The sequence below is a fragment of the Uranotaenia lowii genome, chromosome 2 (genome assembly GCF_029784155.1).
Source record: "Uranotaenia lowii strain MFRU-FL chromosome 2, ASM2978415v1, whole genome shotgun sequence".
Classification (NCBI taxonomy): domain Eukaryota; kingdom Metazoa; phylum Arthropoda; class Insecta; order Diptera; family Culicidae; genus Uranotaenia; species Uranotaenia lowii.
The window spans coordinates 181,527,095-181,548,407 of NC_073692.1; the positions used below are offsets into that span (position 1 = coordinate 181,527,095).

At 33.5% G+C, this 21,313-nt stretch overlaps 1 protein-coding gene across 4 annotated transcripts in view; it reads left to right on the forward strand.

The window, feature by feature from the left end:
• Window positions 1-21,313, forward strand: part of LOC129749873 (dynein intermediate chain 2, ciliary) — a 97,056-nt gene that overhangs the window by 68,281 nt on the left and 7,462 nt on the right. For 3 of the 4 annotated variants that reach the window (XM_055744973.1, XM_055744975.1, XM_055744976.1), the window contains 4 exons: window positions 132-585; window positions 12,031-12,048; window positions 13,090-13,215; window positions 19,695-19,928. In XM_055744973.1, the coding sequence (XP_055600948.1) occupies window positions 132-585; window positions 12,031-12,048; window positions 13,090-13,215; window positions 19,695-19,928 (832 nt within the window). The remainder of the gene's footprint in view (window positions 1-131; window positions 586-12,030; window positions 12,049-13,089; window positions 13,216-19,694; window positions 19,929-21,313) is intronic. The other variant, XM_055744974.1, reaches the window with a different exon arrangement.

Sequence of the window (21,313 nt, forward strand, 5' to 3'; positions counted from 1 at the left end):
GCTTGTCCCATTAAAGAATAATTCCGACATAATTTCATCCCATACATGACTCCGGATTTCGGATGTTTTCTTCTCGCACCCCCGCCTTCGCCTTCCGGAATCCCTTGTATTTCTTCTACCATCTTTCCCAGTTTCAACCGAGAGCGGGGCCATGTGTTGCGACATTCACCCCAAATATCCGTACCTGGTGTGCATCGGCCTTTACGATGGGAACGTGCTGGTGTACAATCTCCAGGTCGGCACCAAGGAACCTGTCTACATGTCCCACGGAGTCAACGGCAAACACTCGGAAGCGGTCTGGGAGATTAAATGGGGCCCGGACATGCAGGACGGCGAAATCAACTTCTACTCGGTGTCCGGCGATGGGCGGGTCTTCAACTGGGTGTTGATGCAGAACAAACTGGCCATAACGACCATCATTTCGTTGTTCCTGGACGTGGATCAGGTCGGCGGCCCAGATGGAAGCTCAATAAAGCTCAAGGGCTGCGGTATGTGTATGGTTTTTCACCCAACCAATCCGGAACTGTTCCTGGTTGGCACCGAGGAGGGGTACATTTTCAAATGCAGCACGGCTTACAGCTCCAAGTAAGTACGAATACCTTATATTAAGGATGTATGTGTATGTGGGTGTGTGCGGCGAGTTTATTCCAAAGTATGTGTGCAGTTTGTGTGAGCTGAATATTTAATGTTTATGACACTTACAACGCGCGCTCATTGGGATTCATGGAATATCACTGCTACTGAATTCTGACGGCAGGCATCTGTTTTTCATTTGCAAAAATTAGGCGCACACGGTATTAACGTGATCTCGGAAGGATGAGCGTGGGAGAAAAATCCTATCTATTTGGAGGGAAACAGAAACTGTCCTTCCTGTTGGTGTTATTTCAGTAAATGATAGCTCCAAATATTATATGGTTATTTTTCTAACAAAAACGATAAGATATATCTTTGAAAATTTAGTTCGTGACATATTTTATGACTTATCAGCAAGTAGCACTAAAAATTCTTACAGGATATTTCAAGTGACAATGGTTTGTAACAGAACGATAAATGATTCAAAGCGTAACATTTTTTTCGTTGTGTTAAATTAATTTTTTTTATTTTCATTTGTCAATTACCTATGTAAAGTTTATTACTAAATAACTTCAACACATTTTCTCACACATTTTAAATTCAATATGTAGATTATCTTTATTTTCTATCATTTTTTTCAATTTTCAACACTGTAAAATAATCAATACAATTTAAAGAACACCTGACAAAATATGAAGAAAAATAATACATATATTTGTACATTCACTGCAACAATTACTTATGAGTTTTAAAATTTTTATTATGGTTTCCACAAAAAAAATCATTTACATTTGCCATACACTTCTTCGAAAATTCATTCTTTTCAAAGTGTCTGTAACAGTCACGTTTACGTGTCGACATGGAAGAAGAATAAATTTTCCAACGGAAAAATGAGAATGAGTAATCATTATAGAGAAATAGCAACTAAAGTAATTAAACCAATAAACCTCACTCTTCAAAATACAAAGCGACACATCAAGCATGCCATCATGTGGAGACAGTTCTAACTATCATTTATTAACATACACGATTGGAAATACTTCTGGAGAATTTCTGACTTGTAGGTGGTGCTGTTGTCGCTGCCGGTGGTGATGGTGGTACCACTGACCATACAGACTGGACACTCGATTTCGTTTGTTGGATCCCAGACAACCATTTGGTGGGTATTTCGAATTTGCAACGCAAATATACGTGCAAATATACGTGTAAACATATCGTATATAATGTAGCAAAACCAGTAGATACGTATCATTTTGGAGGCCATATAGGTACATTAGCAAACATATTCTTGATTTGGATTGTATTAAATTACGATTCGCACGACTTGTCATGCGCATCATTTACGACTACCCTGATTCTCTTTGAAATATACTATGACAATTTACATCATCATATAGATGATTGAGGTTGTAATATACGACATTTTTCGTAACAATATGGAAAGTTTGACGACTTATTTGGTCGTCTTTTGCGACTTGAGTGCAGGGCTCTCATTTTCCGTCAGTTGAATAAAAATAAGATAATTTTTTTTATACTTTAAACCAATCAGTTTATTCATCCATAAAAATAATAAAAATAAGATTATTTCAAAGAAACGCGTTTTTTCTGTCAATTTCAAGTTTATATCGTACAAATTTATTATTTGCCTGATTGCTGATTTTATTGTTAGTACCTGGACTTGATCCCCTGACCATACGATCTGCAGCTCATGATGATTCCTCGACGCTATCTGGAATATAAAAATTCAAGGGGATTTGCTTCAAAGGCATTAAACCAAAAGCAAATCGTATATTTCTATAACTTAAATCTTTTAAATCGTAGAACACGTCATCGATGATCTAAAAATAGACCAACATTTTGAAGCCTCCTTTAATTCGATTCCAATCATCGATGTCCCATTATCATAAACGATTTTATTGAACTTTTTTGTACTCTTTTACGATTGCCAGCAAATACGTTTTACGAAAATCAGACATGCGAATTAATTTGCAAAGGTGTACGATTGCATGCACTTTATTACGAATCAATGCAGTTATATACGTTTTTTATTTCGAGTTATTTTATGCATAGCACGACAAAATCTCTCAGTCACGGCTGATCACCGTATATCGGTCGTTTCACGGACTTTTTGCGAATTGTCGTACACAAAGATCGAGTTCATATGTACATAAATACGAGTCTCTCTTCTTGTCGTAATAAAATCATGCAATGCTTTTAATTACGATAAAGAATATGCATGGACCACACATTGTAGGTTCAGATATACGAAAATGAGTATAAATGACAATCTATACGATGTAATCTGTAAAAGAAAATACGACTTCTGGTTGTCTGGGTAATTTTTTCAGCAGTATGCAATATCGATTCAGGAGTGCTTAACGATTACTTGTGATGAAATGCTTTCCCAGTTGGAAAGTGCCACCCAGCTTACAAAGAAAAATAGACAATTTTGACGATACAATCGGACTAAAGAGGTAAATTTTTCCTACTGGGAATTTATGTCACCTTTGGAAGGTTCACAACACCGACAATAGGTGGCAATCGACAGAAAATGTTGGGATTTTTGTTCTAAGTGTCATGTCAGTGTGATCTGTGGTGGTACTATCAGTCACTTTAGAAGGAACTTTTATCAGTAGGTGGTGCTGACATTCGTGTCCTAGATGAGCTGTATGGAGAAGGCTGACAGTGAGGTATACTTGTTTTACTATATTTGGAAATAAGCAAAAAAAATAACAAGGAAGGATTCATCGAATGTTCTGTATTCGATAACCCGAATCTACAAGACCTTTAGTATTTTCAATCATATTTTCAAGATTTTTGTTTTGTCCATGGGATATATTTTTTGTTTAAAAAGAAAATTATCATAAAGTGTTTTTTTTTACCTCATGAATTTAAATTGAAATTATCTTAACTCATTTAGGTCCTACTTAATAATATTTTGACTATTATTGTAACTGTTAAAAAAAGAATTTGAAAGATACAGTTGCGTTCATAGAGGAATGAAATAGCGCAGAGCTGCCCACAAACTTCCAACTTGGACAAGCTGCCATTTTTCTCACAGTTGATATTTTTCATGAAACTTTCAGCTAGGTAAACTTGTTGCGTTGCAACTTATTTTTATATTCGAATTCTATTTTTTACTGGCAATCTCAAGGTTAATATCTCTAGGTAGCGAATAATGAACCGGTCCTGTTGAAACGCATTGAACTTCACGATCCAACGTCAAGAGGGCTACCAGAATTAGAATGGCTTGTAGGTGCAACGTCCATTACAACCTCTGAGAAGAAATGCTGGTATTTCGCGGGCGATCTACTATCATTGTCTTGGCAAAACCCGAAGCCAACTTCATAGGGGGATGCGATCGGAATCTTTCTTGCTAACTGGGAAACCGAAAACCGGGCTCTTAACATTCGAGACACTGATTGGAAAAGTCGCTCAGAAGTCGGAAAATTCGTAGTTTCTAGTCGTTGGATATCGGAGAATGGATATAGAGAATCGGAAATCTAAAAATTGTTGAAACTGGTAATCTCCGACACGTTATTCTTGTGCATTCGGTTCGGTTAACGGAAATTTTTGGGTAGCGGAAGTGCCTATTAGTTGTTGAACCTGGCCCTCGGAGGCCAATTGAAGGTGTGCGCTAAAACACTGGACGAAAGTGATTGGCGCGTCGTCGGTAAGTTTATTTTACTTCTAAAATTTCTTTGCTTCCGATATTTCCCTTGAGATTGCCTAGTTCCAACAAATTAGATCCACGCAAATTTTAATAAACCCCCTCCCTCCCCCTCCTGGGGTAAGAGTCCGGGCTAACTGATTGATGACCTTTGGCACATTTACTCTTACTGAATGGCGCTGAAGTGGCGATGGTATAGTTTGCGCCTTTTAATCTCGCAAGATGATTCCCGATTCGTAGCAAACTCTTGGATCATTTTGTTTTGATTTTTTGAATATTCTTCGAGCACAAGGAAGAGAGACAGTGCTGATTTAGTTACAGTGGGAAGCATTATAATTGCCTCACCAAATAAGCTGTAAATAAGTCAAATTTCATGTTTTTATCTCAAAATTTTGAAAAATTATGTAAAAAAGTATAATCTAGTCTCTGCCCAAATTTCATCAAAATTGACCAACACGATAAAAAATTACAATGGTTTGAATATAAGATTGATTTCGGTATAACAGGCAAAGTTCTGGTGTTTTGAGATGGTTCTCATCTTTAGGCACAACCTGAATGTTGTTAGCATCATACCACTCCATGGCTTTTTTCCCTAATGGCAGGATGCATAATCCGGCCAGAACAGCATGTCATGTTTCTTCAGGAAAGGCAGCAAACGCTTTTGAAGACACTCTTTCACGTAAATTTTCTGGTAAACAAACTTTGATAGTTTTATATGCTTGAAAATGTCTACCACCTTTCCCTTTCCAGTTGCTGTAAAATACTCTTGTCCCGGAAGCTGTCTGAAGTCTGTTTTGGCGTAGGTTTCGTCGTCCATCACCATGCAATCAAACTCAATCAACAATGTCGAATGCAGTTTCCGAAAGCTTGTTTTTGCCGTAAGGTTTTCCTTTTCATTGCTATTAACAGTCACAACCTTCTTGTAAGTCGATAGTCCGGATCGTTTTAAAGCTTCATGCAAAGTTGTAGACAATATTCCCAACTTATTGGTGACATCTCCAACGGAGAGATTGAAGTTTAGCTAGGAAGTGCTAGCCACTCTTCTGTTCGTCACTGTGGTTCCCGAATTTCGATTTCCCCCAGATCACGGCATTCTAGTTGCCTTAAAATGGACACATAATTTTTAGTGAGTCTTTACTAAGGTTGCCAGATTTTCCGGTTTATCCGGGTTTGCCCGGATATTTGAAACAAAATTTGGGAACAGGCTGCCCGGATTTCATTTAAAAATGCCTGGATTTTGCCGGGTTTATTCACTTTATTTGGCAAATCAAAAAAAAAAAAAAACAAATTGTGATTCATTTTTTTTTTTAATTTATGCCTCCAAAACGAAATTTTTTGAGCAAGTTTTAAAGAAATAATTATGAAAGATTTTTTGAAAGTCTAAAATACGATTTTACGATAAATTTTGAAAAACAAAATTATTTTTCATTTTTTTTTCTTGATTTTTGTTGAGTAATTTCAGAGTTTTAACAAAAATAAGGCCCTAATTTTTGGTCGACAATTTTGAAATCAAATGCCCGGATTTGCCAGGTTTTTATTATAACTTCCCGGATTTGTCCGGCCCGGATACGAGCTGAAAATAATTCTGGCAATCTTAGTCTATACTAATTTAAAAATAAAGAAAGCCCAACTTTGAAGTAGAGCTAATTTGTTGATTTTATAACGTTAAACTTCCTGATTTATTTTGACTTCCAGAAATCTGGAAATAAACTTCTAATCCTATTCTACGGAAGGTGCTAGAAAAGTGCCACGAATTATCGCATTAAGAACAGAAGCTATATTAAGTAGAAGTGAGGAAGTCATTGAGGAACAAATGAACATGATTCTCACCTTGAATTCATATTGAAGGTATGTAGCAAACAGAAATATATTATTGGAATCAAGGCAGGAAGAAAAGTGTTGGAAGAAGTTACTTAACGTAATCCACGTTATCTTCAAATATTCCTTTATTAACGAGAGTTGTATTTATATGATTTTAAAACGTGTCTATCCAACTTAGAACGAATCGTTTACAAATTCGAAAATCAATTTTTTCCTTGTTACCGTAGCCCACAAGTTACAAAATAAATTACCATTGAATGCCATTGTTAAAATTTGTGTACAGTGTTGCCAGACCCGATATTTTTGTATTTTGGAACTTAAAATGTGTCCAGCGTAAAATTATACATTCAAGCAATAACTTTTTCTTCAAAACAAGGGTGTAGTTTATGCGGTTTCTAAGATATTCACAAAAGAAAATTATTGATTCAATATGCGCTGTTCTGGAGAAATTCCTTTTTTTCAAGAAGAAACAGAAATTTTTTGTAAATATCTCCGAAATCGTAGAAGCTACAAATCAGGTAAGCCTCTTGTTTTGAAGATTAATTTATTGTCAATTGTTTATCTCAAATGACTTTATTTTTTATGATATTTTTATGATGCCAATGGGTTCAGCGTGAAAATTTTCAATAAAACATTATCTTATTTTCAAAACAAGGGTTTTACTTTATCTATAGCTTCTGAAGTTTCCGAGATATTCACAAAAGAAAATGGCTGTTTTTGAGAAAAAAAAGTCCTAATTTTTTAGAATAGGGGGGCTGCTATTTAAAGGGAATGGTGCAATTTTCCAAAAATTTTGGATTTTTTTATTAACATTATAAAAACTCATCCTTCTGATTTAGGCAGATATACTTGAACCGATATACACCACTTAACGAGAAAACGGGAGATACGAATAGCGCTATCTGGCGACAGAAATGGAAGTATTACACTGTGAATTTTTTCGAAGCTTTGATCAGAGATGCCAGGTGTGCTGATTTTTCAAATATCAATCGCAAAAAGTGTGGCGTAGCATATCGAAAAGGCGGAAGTAAAATGAGTCCTTTTTGAATAAATATAAATTATCAACAGCGCAAATTCTTTAAATTCTTAAAACGTTATCCAAACCCTTAATCATCGTGGTTGTAATATTACTATCGATTCTGCGCAAAGTTTAAAAAAAAGAAAGAATGTAAAGATAATGTTATTAGACTCTAAAACATTAAGGTCAAGCATCCGTAATAAATGACTAATTTATTATGACTTCATAAATATCTAAAAATACATTGAATTACGACATTCACGATCAAATCTGCCAGCACAGATTTTAGACTTTTGAATTGAGAATTTCCGCCAGCACGAGTAAACAAAAAACTACATATTCTTAATCAAAAATTTGCGCCTTTAAGAATTCCATAAAAATTATTTTATCTCTGTCTTCGAGATTTTAGCAACGATCCGTTACCTAGAATATGTCATTCATAACGGCAAATCAAAAAAAGCGGAAGCTTAAAAAAAAGCAAATTTGCTGAAATTTTGTTTTCTCTTCGATAATTGTTTCTGTGAATCTTTTTAAACTTTGATTTTTCATTTGTTTAAATTCGTTTTACGTTAACGTGCACAAATAAATTATGGGAAAACATTAAGAAATATATCGCATTCCGATTATTCAGAGTTTTTTTTTTTAATTTTTGGTTCAAATTTAGAAGATAAAAACAATTCTGTTGCACCCATTTGTCTCTATTGATAAAAAAAAATCAATTTGTGCCCTTTCAAAATGTTGATCTGGAGCTGTCAAAATGCTGCCGTCCGAACATATAAGGCATTTCCCCACTTGTCAAACGAACAGCTGATTTCTCAAGTTTACATTTTTTTCGGCATATCGTGGTAGGGTAAACTAGTGAACCCTCATATAAGAGAAGCGACATCTGATCTCTTTTAAAATAAAGTATGTGGCAACATCGCCGAAATCTTGAACAAAAAAATCCTTAGCACTGTTTTCTGGCTCAATGTTCAAGCTCTAAAGTGAACGCTCCATCAATCCAACAAAACAACATTGAACTCGATGCCCAAAGGATCACAATAAACGGTATGAATGACTTGAATTTCGTTAACAATCAGATAGTTTTCTAACTAGGAACACGACTCACCAAAGCATTGAAAAAAAATTGCACCTAATCATAAATTCATATGACCAGCTTTAAAATTGTCTGTATGAAATATAACAACAATCACAATACCTTCCTTGATTGAGTTTTCAATAAGAAAGGTAAAAGATCTGCGACATCTGCTCGGATCGATTGGAATCGATTTTGACAGTTGTTTTGTATCGATTGGAATTTTGTGTTTCAGACGTCGCTTCTCTTATATGTAGGTTCACTAGGGTAAACATAATAACAACATTACGCATGTTCAATGACTAGATAGTAACGAAATAAAATTGGCAATGCAATTGTAGTGATTTTGCAAGCGCACCTGGGTGAGGAGAACATAAATTCTTTATTTAGTTTATTGTAAATTCATAATAAGTTGAAACATGAAGATATGTTTATGATTTTAATTGAATAAGTTTTTAAAAGAAAGTATTGAACAGTGCTTATCATCAAACATAAAAATGGCGACCAGTTGGTGTTTACATTTTTCAAAACAAAAACAAAACGTTACCCTTCCACAATCTGTCTCAGGAAATAATCTTTTTTCATCACAATATAGTATAGTTTACGTACACTTAAAAAAATAAACTCCGCTCATTTGAGAAATGAATTCAAAATTCGCACCATCAGCCTCCACTTCCTTCATGTTTTTCGGAAACTACAAGATATGTCACACGTCACTTAGGCATAAATTCAAGTCTATTATCAGAGTTAATGGACGTTTATTGTTAGCCTTTTGTTTTCTGCACTGGCACTTCGGAAACGATTAGTAAACATTGAATTTTTTTTAACCAATTGATTAATTAAACATTTAAAGAGAGATTTTTGTCATGTCATTGCTGGATAAAAGCTCGGTATAATATCCTTTGACCTAAGATCTGGATTTGATAAATGATCTAACAAACTTAATAGTTTGATACCGATAAACCAATTTGTTTGAACATTTTTCATATACTAACAAGAAGCATCTAGCATGAGACAATAACAATACCATATTTTAATACGAATCGTCGAAAAACACCATTTTTGCCAAATTATGTCCACGTAAATATTCTTTTCTTTAACTATTAGTTAGCAATAACTTTATAAACAGTTGAGTTGTTTTTTTTCTATTCGGACCGATTGAATTGAAAATCTTTTTCTTAAAAAACACTTTATGCCGATTTAAATCTATCTTTTGAAATAATAAAATAAGGAAGGTAATGGAAAGTAATTACTCCGCTCCATATTTTTTTCAGAAATATTTACAAGTATGGAATGGAGATATTTTCTTTAACCCCTTTTTGTTTGTTTGTTGATTCACTTAAATTTGTATGGTTCAAGAAAAAAAAATGAAAAAAATCATTTATTATACTGGCATCCCTGATCAAATCGAGTCCGGAATACACGCTATTCACAAGTTAGACGAATTTCTCGAATAAGAGCTTCCATTTTGTCCGCTAGAGGATGCTGATGGTGTCGCCTTCTCATTATATGAAGAAAATAAGTGTGGTGAATATTGGTTTCAATTAAATTTGGATTTAGGGCCAAACCGGAGAGGGTTTCGTGGTCACTTGATATGAAATACATGTAAAAAGTATGCTTAAATAAAAAAAAAAGATTGTTTTTCTACATTATTAAAAAAATGGTGAATTTTAACTATTGCAATAGAATTAAGTTAAAGCACAAATAGAAAAACACAATTTAATTTTAATCGAAAAACTTTAAAAGCTTCAGAACATGACTCATCAAACTAGAAAAAGTATGGATTTTCATTTAAAGATTTAAAAGCATTTTGAAAGTATATGAAAATACAAAAGATGGTGTTTCAAGGTGAATTATTGTCCCGAAACATTCGAGAATTTGGTTATTGTTAAGAACATGCAGTTTCTGCGAATTTTATTTGGTTCCCAAAATTCAAGAAATCTATTATTGAAAAATCACCAGAATTGTACTGAAAGGTAAAAAATATAACGTAAAATATAAAATAAGTACTGCTTGATCCTTTCAGTACATTTCGTTTGAATAAACTACAAACCTAAATTGTACCTCAGAAAATATTTTCGATGTTATATTTTTTTTAATTTAATCTGCTAATTTGAAAGCTGTTTTGACGTTTTATGAAAATTAAAAATCATAAATTACTGATTTGCATAGCCAATGAGTTTGTTGATTTATATAACCTTGACAAACACAACTCATGAACTTATTGAAAGCTCTTACAAAAAAACTGGCAATTTTTGAGCTTTTTATTTAATTCAGATTTTTATTTTTAGATGAAATACTAAGCTTTTTCTCATGTTAATAAAAATGAAGTTTAAGTGTAGGCAAAAGCAAACATTAATAACAATCTTCATTTCAAGCTTAGTTGAATTTCCTGTATAATTTGGAATGCAAAAATTTTTTCGTTTCTGATTTAGGAATAAACTAAATCATCTCTAATTTTATATTTATGATTAACCCTCCGCTTCATAATTTTTTATTTTTCCCTAAAAATATTTTAAACAATTAGAAATTATGTGTATATTAATGAAAATTATTGAATGATTATTATTCGTTGAAAATTTGTTACTTTATGCAACGGAGGGTTTACGACGTATGGCACCAAAAAGTCAATGCATTGCAATGTTTGCAGCGGTCTAGTGTCCAAATTCTGGCATCAACGTTTAATATTTGTTTACTTATCCTGGGGAGTTCAAGCATCTTATTAAATCAGCCACAAGGGAGGTACTTCAAATTTTTATGATGGGAAGGAATTTTTTTTGTAATTTTTGAGCAGAAAATTCCAAATGAGAATCGAGGTGAAAACGAATGCATTCGATAACGCTTCGATAACTGTTTTACCCAACTCCTCGAATTTTCGAACAAGTTGTTGAATCCATCCCGTTGAACCCTCTTTTGAGACATCATCAGATTCGATGGATCCTTCGTGGACGCGTATATGAATGTTTAAAGTTATCTTAAAAATGCAACAGGAAGTCAAATCACAAAATATAGTTTCTATCGGAATATTGTGGAAGAGATCCAAAATCCAAGATCCAAAAGAAAAGGTAATACAGGTACGTGATAAAAACAAGATCATATTTTTGATCTGCAGCAATTAACGTATTTTACCTGTTATCATAAAATGGAATTAAAATGAGGCTAGGCCAAACAAAACCCAACTAAAATCGTTGCATTTTCACATTATTTATGAAAAAAACATTCACTGCCACTTATGGTAAAAAAAAAAACGTTTCTTATATTTGATGAATTTGAAATAAGAAAGGTTATCCTTTTTTTGAATAGTTAAACTGAATCGAATTTTGCATTAATTTTGCAACAGTGTGTGGCAATTTCGCAGTTAAAATTTTCAATTTAAATAGTTAATCAAGGATTCATTTTATAACTAATGATTATTAATATCTCATATTAAAAAAAAAACAGACCGCTTCAAACCTTTATGGGTTTTTCTTCAAAGGATGCTGTTTTTCAGTGTATATAGAATATTGATAACAAAGCTTTTAGTTAAACTGCCTTAGTCCTTACTGACTGCACATCGTATGTATGGAGAAATAAAAAGTTGTAAATACTATAAATAGGTGAGATATAGTAAGCTCGTTTTACTTAACCAATCAAAACTTAAAACAACATGTTGTTTATACGCCCTTTTGCTACGTTAGGCCAGTCGGTCCAGACTCTCCCGGGCACTGTAAAACTGATAGTGATGGATATAGGTACATATACAAATTTACGCTTCAAAAGCGTATTAAGATTTCCATTTAATATTGAATTTAATTCCCTTTAATTTACGATGAAGTATAAAGTATTCAACTGTGCATTAACCTTTACTTTCATTTTTCTACTCTAACAAATGAGTACCCAATCAAAGGTAAGGTAATTAAAATTGGTATCTCAAGTTTTGAGATCAGAATTTTCTAATCTTTTAATCAGCCTTTAGATTTATACAATATTTCTCAGCAAAAAAACAATCCTTTGTATTATACAACTTGTGTCTAGCTGTGATCGTCATAGCGTTTAAATGTTCTCGAAAAGTGTGGTATTTTTTGGATGTAGTTGTAGGTAGCTTGATGAATTTGGTCATCAGATTGAATAATTCAATTAGAAAATTCTTTCTATGTTCCTCATAGATCTAGCGAAACGCATGTCTGTGTAATTTTTTGAATGTAAATTTGATGATTGATTTAACTCTTGAAAAAAAGTTTACGAAATCCATTTCATTTGATGAAGATTTCTAAAAACGACTTTGAGCAAAACATAGAATAATGCTCTGCCAATATTGATCATCATTTCTTTGAAAATAAAAAAAAAATTTATATGTATTATAATACTTCCAGTACATGCTATTTTTCAATAAAATTACTGAAAAAAAAACCTATATATTTCATGTTTACTTTTATTCGGTCTTATTCTATTTTTGAATGTTTCTCTTGTTTCAAGCCGTTTCCAGAATTGTCGTTGAGCTTTCAAAGCCTTGTAAATAAAGCATCCGGATACCCTCATTTGAAAGCAAAATTTTCGCTAAACCCACAAACCCATCCATCAAAATGGATTGCCACTCAAACAGCTCAACACTGTTGCGAAATTATTCATCTCATCTGCAAATATACAATCCATTTCATGCCATCTGCTCCATCAATTACTGTAATTCGGCCGCTTTCAATTGGATGTTCCACCTGAAAAACCACACACTCAAAACACCATACAGCAAGTACACCGTAATTGAAATGATCAAAATTTTACACCCATACACACCACAACACAACGAAAATTTACTCACCTCGAAAGCAGCATTTTATCCTACTGACTATGTATTAACATACTTATTTATGTACATATACGTTGGTTTGTCGGAAACAGCCATTTTAATCCCAACCTTTTTCTTTTTATTCTGCTTCTATTGTGCCCCATTCACAGATATCTGATGACCTACTATGCCCACTACTTGCCCGTTCATCGGATGGATTACAACAAGTTCAACTCCAACATATTTGCATCCTGCAGCGGCGACTGGCGTGTCAAGATCTGGGAGGACATGAGACCGTAATTTTTTATATTTGTTTATTTTTAATATGTTTCCCTTGTTTTTCTATATCTGTAGGCTTGATTCATGGCGTTGCACCATGGGATAATGAAATAAGCTCATGGTTTTTCATTTTTAAGCATTTTCAATGTCCCAAAACAATTGAGAAATAATTGAAAATTTTTATTTCCGATAAGTTTTATAAACTTACTAAAATATATTCTCTTTTCTTGAAAAACCTGTTAAATTTAGTCATAGAAAATTTTATTTTTGAATGGCAGAAATATGGATAAGAAGTTAAACCTAATGTTCTGAGTTCGTCTTAATATATCTTTGTACCTGAAAATGATCACATTTTCAAAGGTGATGGAAAGAATAAGAGAAACATGAAATATCAAAGAATGAAAGAACGTAAGCCGTAGATATCATTAAGTTAAAAAAAACAGCTCACCGACGGGAATTGAACCCACAATTTCCGTTTCAGCACAGCAGCGCGTTAGCCAATTACACCACGGTGAACGTTCCAGCATGCGTACATGTCGAGCTGCATCGGTCCTGGGGGAGGAAGACTGAATAAAAAAAGAAAAAATCTTTCAAACGTCAAATTTATCTCATCAATCTATCGACCAGTGCGAAGGTTCATAATTTAACTTTCTTATTTAGAGATTTTCAATAAAACTTGTTTGGTGCTGAAAAGCACTTGTTTTGCTTTAAACAATCATTTAATTAGGTTTTGTTTCACTGTGGCAAATTTTCGTGTTTTCAGGCATATTAGACCAAGCCCACCAATGGTTGCTAAACCTCGAATCGAGTACATTCAGCAACATATTTATCAACCCATCATCGTACCAACAGTTGCTAACTTGATTCGAGAAATAGCATTCGAGCAGTAGGTTGTTACAGGATGCGTTTATGTAGCAACCCGGTAGCAACGCAGCCGGTAGTTGCTATCAGAAAATAAACAAACACAAATACAAACCTGGATCGCAACAATGGGTGCGAAAATAAGTAAGTAGATAAAAACGCAACCAATCAAAACATCTAGATACCGACCGAAATAGCAACTTGCGGTGGGCTTGGTCTTACGTCACTCAAATTTCGTTGAAGTTTTTGAAGGTGGTAAATAAAAATTGTTTGATTAACCTTCCCATGCCGTTCGGGTCAATATGACCCGAAGCGCACATTTAAAATCTCTTTATTATCATTCCAATATACTGAAGAACTTGGAATTTTGACAGACCAAGTATGTTCTATGAAAATAATGATCAAATTAACGTCAAAAAATTGAAGTTTGAGTTTTGAAAATCGGTTCATTGGGAAATGAAATACAGCTAAGCAAAGCAAAAATTGGATATCGTTTTTTTAAAGTTAGATTGTTTTCTACCGGACGATCTGAGATAGCGGTCAAAACTTTCATTGGACCCCAACATATCTATAAACTGTCGGATAGATGGATTCTTGACGATTTCAAACATCAATGAAACACTTAAATACAGAAAAGCTGTCAAAAGTTATGAGCATTTTAAAAATAAAATTGATTTTGCGGACTTTAAAATTTCTGAACCAATTTCTGATAGCTTGGTAATACATACCGACTTTATTTTAAAATTTTGAGTAATAAGAACAAATTACCTACACAATGAATATAATATTATCAAAATCGGTTAACATTTACAGCCAGGAGAACGAAATCAAACTACAACTCAAATTTCCCCGAAACGGATATTTGGCAAACGGCATGGGAAGGTTAATGGTTGTTCTTGAAAATAGCTTAAATAACAGATTTAGATTTTGGGTAGTTCCTTTGGACCGACAAAAATTTTTATGTAGTTCAAAATTGATATTTACAACAGAGTTGACAGACTGGTTTTTAATAATCTAGCTGTTGAATTCGATTTCGATGTTTACTTTTGAATCTGCAGCTTATCTGCAGAAGACTTAAATGTAGCACCTAAAAAACTGAGTTACATGACTCGCTACACAAAATTGATCATCTAAAGTTAAAATTTGAACGATTACAAATCTTTTCTACAATTGCCGGTTTTTGTCGAACAGCAAAAAAAAACGATACAGCGAATATCAGTCTTCCTCCCCCAGCATCGATCAACTGCTGGATTTTCTATCGATACACTTAGGGTTGTCAACTTTTTTTTTTAATTCAGGGACTCGAGATACGGAAATTTCGGTCGAAGTGGGGTTCTTTTTTTGGTCATCAATCCACATTTTAACCTTCACTAATGTCTTTAATGCAGTTCAATCAGAGAAATGCGGGCTTATTTCCAAGAATCAGGGAAAACCGAAGTCTTATCAGATTAGCAGGTTGGGCCTCCAAAAATCAGACAAATCCCGAAAAAATCAGGCACATCGGTAAGCCTGGATATACTCCATACATATCTCGCATGTGTTCTTTGCTCACTATTAGAGAGATCAATAGTGACTTGGTGATAGAGGAAAAACAAAAAGATCAATAGTGGGCAAAGAACACATGCGAGATATACATAAAGTGTATCGATAGAAGATCCAGCAGTCAACCGATGAAGCTCGACATGTACGCATTCTGGATCCTCATTCGTTACGTTCACCGTGGTGTAATTGGCAAACGCGCAGGTGTACTGAAGCGGTAATGCGGGTTCAAGTCTTGTCCGGTGATCTGGTTGTATCCTTTTGAAATTAAATATTCACAATATTTACGGCTAACGTGCTTTTTTCTGTGATATCTCATGTTTCTCTAATAATTTCCATCACCTTTGTAAATGTGATAAAAAGTAACAATTTAATTGTTTAACAAGTGTGGATTTTTTTTACACACGTATCCAAACTTAATATTCTTTCTGCAATTCTACCTGACACCTCAAATAGATAAGATGGATTCATTTTTTCACATTTGTTTCGCTTCTAAATAAACAAATCTTAGGCATTAGCTTTGCTCAGAAGTCATTTCGAAATAATATTTTTTTGTGGATTTGATCATTCAAGTTCATCATTCCCGTTTACGGCGATGGCCAGTATAGAATATAGAATATTTTAGAAAATCAAAACAAATGATTTTCATTACGTGTTATGATTTTCAAAAATATGATTGACTAAGCCGTTAACAATTAAAAAATTCAAATTAAAAATAATCCAGTCGCATATCAATATCAAATAAGGACTTTTCAAGCAAAAAAAGGTCACATATTTACTTAAATGAAGGCTTTGAAAGTTACATATTGGCTGACAAAGAGAATCAACTGCCCAATTCCCTTGAGTTAACTTTTTGTACCCATCAATGAACTTGAAAGTTGCAAATGTGATTAATATGTACGTTGTTTGTGACTAAAATTGCCCAATTCCCATGTGTGAACTATATGTACTCATTAATGAACTTGAAAATTGCAAAAGTCATTTATATGTACGTTATGAGGGACTTAAGTTACATGAAGGGCATAAAAGTGCTCAAAACGGGATTTACTAAGTCACAAAAAGTGCATTGAGGTGCTTTCAAAATCACATCATCACTTCGAGTTTTAGTTTCAGTTAGAAACAACATCTAGGCATGGTCATGTTGTAGCGTGTTCGATTCTTACTACGAAGGTCGGGTTCGATCTCCAAGCCGGGCAAGTTTTTTTTTTAAATAAGTAATTTGGTACTTGAGTAACCATTCTGATGCGATATATGTAGGAAATGTAGGAAAAATAGAGCAATTGAGAAATTGAGTAATTTGTCGAGTTTGTAATCCGATGCATGGCATCATGGCGGCACCATGTACTGAAAATAGTAAATAATCGAGAGAGCTTAAATTTTGAGCTGCATAGAACGTACTTCATATCAATCATGGGGCTGAGTAAGCTTTTTTGTACCTGTTTTATGGGACTTTTGGTTTCTTGGATTGTTTCAAGAGTTTTATTTTACTGAATATTCATGTTTACCTTCAGTATTCAATAATTTACAATATTTATTAAGAGATTATCGACACAGTGCGCCCCGATAATTGTTGATTAAATTTTACGCACTGTGTGTGATACCGATCGTTTGATAGATTCGTTAGCAAAAAAAAAATCACATTCGGCGTTTGCCAATCTGGATATCGACAGTGCACATTTCATTTTGTATGACCAACTTTGGGACTTATTCTAAATACCTTTTTTTTTTATTTTTCCTAAATTTCATATTTGGAGCATCAATAGAAATCTGTTCTACTGATTTTTTTTTAAATTTCATTGTCAGATTCAGCACCCCACATTAAAAGTGATCTTCAGTTTACTTCAAAAATGCTGTAAACTAATAGTGTTATCATTCGTATTATCATAGTCATAATTGGAACTACCTTAAATGTCATTGGAATTTTGATTTATTTTATCATCAATTTTTATTTTAAATGTGCAATAATCATAAGTCAGAAAAATATGTTAGAAATTCGTTTCCTTATTTATTGTGTATTTTTCTTATTGTTATATTGTTTTTAAACAAATTTGAATTTTGAAGCCACATCCATTCTGGAATTAAAGAAGCGAGCAGCAGTTTCCTTTTTATTCCGGTTTCCTGGTCTCTTTTTCCATGCAAATTTCGGTAGATATTAAAAATAATAATTTTCCTAAAACAATCCGGTATCGAATTTCGAATACGGCGAATGCGCCAACATCACTATTTAGAGAAAAAAACGTTCAAAGTTTGACAGCTCCGTAAGCTCCCGCAAAATTTTTATTATGTTTCCTTTGTTTCTCGAAAACCAAATATCCTGAACGTACTTTATCTGATAAAGTTTATCACCCACCTGATAACTCCATTTGTTTACATTTGGCGCATTCGCCCTATTCAAAAGTCACTATCGAATTGGATTATTTTAAACACCAAAAACTTCGCATCGATCGAAATTTTAATATATTTAATTAATTAATATAACTTTTTGAAAATTATTCACGTGTATTACTTGAGGAGGGAAATATGAGTAGAGGCCAAAAAAATTGATCATTTTAAGGGGCTTGTTAAAAATCAACTATTGTTATTTAAGAAGAGAAATCACCGTGAATTTGTTTTATGAAATTAATTTGCGGCTTTATCGGTGAGGGTCAAAGAGTTGAAATGAAAGACGGATAGAATTTCAGAAGAAAATTCTCAGGTGGTGAAAAGAGCGAAGAGCATTTGAAATAGCCCGTAAAACAAGCACTACGGCGCGCTTTGGAGTTGGTTCACTCTTTTGGCCATAACTTCGTTATTTTTGAAAATATCGACTTGAATCCTTGACCAACAAAAGCTTCAAAAAAATGCTAAAAAGTCGATTTTTTTTAACCGCTTCTCATATTTCCCCCCTTAAACAAAGTTTGACAAATAATTCAAAATAATTTTTACAATTCTAGCACGTACATATATATGCTTAAAAACATGTATTAAGCCACCGACCCTTGCCTAGAGAAACCAGATTCTAAACCAGAGGTCATGACATCAAGTCTCGGTCACTGCATACATAGTACTATTTCTGTGGTATGGTGATTTTAGCATTTGTTGTAACATGCTTGCCATTAATTCCTTGAAAGATGTTCGCTTTAATGTTAAGTAGGATTCAGATCTCTTAAAAGAAACGTGAAGCTTCACTGAGATCCAACATGCTTTCTTTCGTGATAGTCCTTAGGACATCCGTGCAGTGTCGGCAATTCAGAACAGGTATTTATTATCTGGACCAAAAACCTACGGAAAATTATAAAATTTCACATCGTTAAATTCAAAACTCTTCGGAGGTTCTTTCTTCAGAGTTAGGGTTTATATGACCCAAACTGTGCGTTCTTCATGTGATATCTTAGGAACGGCTCTACAATAAGAAGCTCAAATAACCCATATCTCCCAGATTCTTGAGCAAATTTAAAAATTAGTATGATGAACCATTAATGTAAAAAAAATTAAAATCATAATCAAATATGAAGTCCTACTAAACAAATAATTCTCAATTCAGGCACTGTTTGAGCAAAAATATCATAGAAATAAATCAGTCACTGGAAGCCACTTATGAGGCGATTCTTCCTTAGGCCTCGTTTACAGCTATTATTTTTTGGTAATTTTTTTTATTTCCCAAGTTTATTCAAAATTGTCGAATCACCTTTGAAAAGTGATGATTTTCAGGTTAAAAATGTATCAAACACGTAATCGAAACATTTCACTAAATTTCGCATATCAAAAGAGAGACTTTAATTCAACTTTTTTTCCGTTCCATCAAAAGAGGATACTGTTAAAATTTAATCAATAATAATTTTTACCATGATGCATCACTTGTGCACATAATCTCTCATCACATCTGTGGCTCATTCAACTTTTTAGTTAGTAGTTGCTGTTCATTTTTTCCCTTTTTCTCTCCACTATGTAGACTTTCATGCGAATCAAACACACTTGACCGGGCCACTCTTGGTCAGCCATTTTTCGAGCGGATAATTAATTTTCCCATGGCAATGCTTCCTGTTCTTGTTTGGAGTACCTATTTTTTCCCTACTACATTCGACTTTTCCGTTTTCTCTTTCCTTTTTTTTTGCAGGGAGCCGTTGTTCATTTTTGACCTGGGTGCTTCCGTCGGGGACGTCAAGTGGGCTCCCTATTCCAGCACCGTTTTTGCCGCCGTCACGACCGAGGGCAAAGTGTTTGTATTTGATCTCAACGTCAACAAGTACAAGGCGATCTGTATCCAGGCTGTGGTATCGAAGAAGAAGAACAAACTGTCCCGGATTGCGTTCAACCAGAAGTTGCCGTTCATCATCGTTGGCGACGATAAGTAAGTACCCGCTGATTTGTGGAGATTGAGAACGTTGGTAGGTCTTACAGGGAAAATTTATGAATGGAGGACCTTTTGAGTGTCGTTGGGAGAATTTGCCCAAGTAACAAGGAAAATCAAAATTTTCATTGAATCAGCAGGTTATCATCAAAATGGATCATCAGCTTTGGTGGAATATGACAATGGATCAAATTTTCTAAAATGAGTCACTCTTGAAATCTAGATAGAGCTGAACCGGATCAAAAAGAATAGGAAATGATTTTTATTTTGAATGCCCATGCAATATTTGCATCGTTTCAAATTATAAACTTCCTTCCTAAATTTTGTCTCAAAAGTTCTATTGTTTTCTGATTAAATTAAAAGTATTTCTTTTTACATTTTAGTTGTTCCTACTCACAGTTCTTGTTTATTTGTTCAAGATTGTGCACTTTTATTTCGTTTTCAACAAGATTACTATTACATTTCTCACAATTAAACTGGAATATCAGAAGATCATTGAGATTTTTTTTTCAAATTAAATCTCTAAGTTTCCTCAGGATCCGCTCAAAAATCTATAACAATCATTTTTAGTTACCAATGAAATTTTATTGAGAAGAAGGAGATTAAAAATATTTCATTCCAACTGAAAACTACTCATTTTATGCTAAACTGATGAAAAAAATGACATTCTAGTATTTCTTAAAAACAAATAGCTACTTTTAAGCGCGTTCGATAAACAAATGATTTAATAAGTAGTGTCCAGTAATAGAATATTAAAGTTTCATCTCAACAAATAAAAATTCAAATTGTTTTTAATGTAGGAATTGAAAGTTCCTAAGATTGCTTCATGGAACAATTCAATGTAGTTAAATAATAAATCCAATATTTTGGACTTCAGAAAAACTTTCAAAATTCATTTGTTTGTATGAGAAATAACAGATTTTTAGCAGTTCTAGTTTATATTGGATCAAGAAAATGTAACGGGAGAGAAAAAAAAGATTTGGGGGTCATTCTCAAGCCAAAAAAACACTCTAATCCTCAATTTCAAGTAAGGTTGTTATTTAAATATGTATTTATTAAAGAAGTAAATTTGAGAATAGTTAGACATCATTTAATGGTTTTGTTTTTTTTTTCTTTTAAAATATTTTCCATGATGACTGCTAAATTTCCCGAGACACGAATGCAACAAACGTGGTAAAGTGTCTATAATTATAAAAAAGCTAATTTTTTTATTCTTGAACAACGTTATTATTTTAAAATATTCTAGAAAAAAAAATTACAGATTGTTAGACCCAGAACTTTCGACCGTACATGTATATCCAATTTCTCAAAGAGTATTATATTGACTAGTTTCATATTGATTTTTAATACCTTATGAAATTTAAGGGAATTTTTCAAATTTGTGT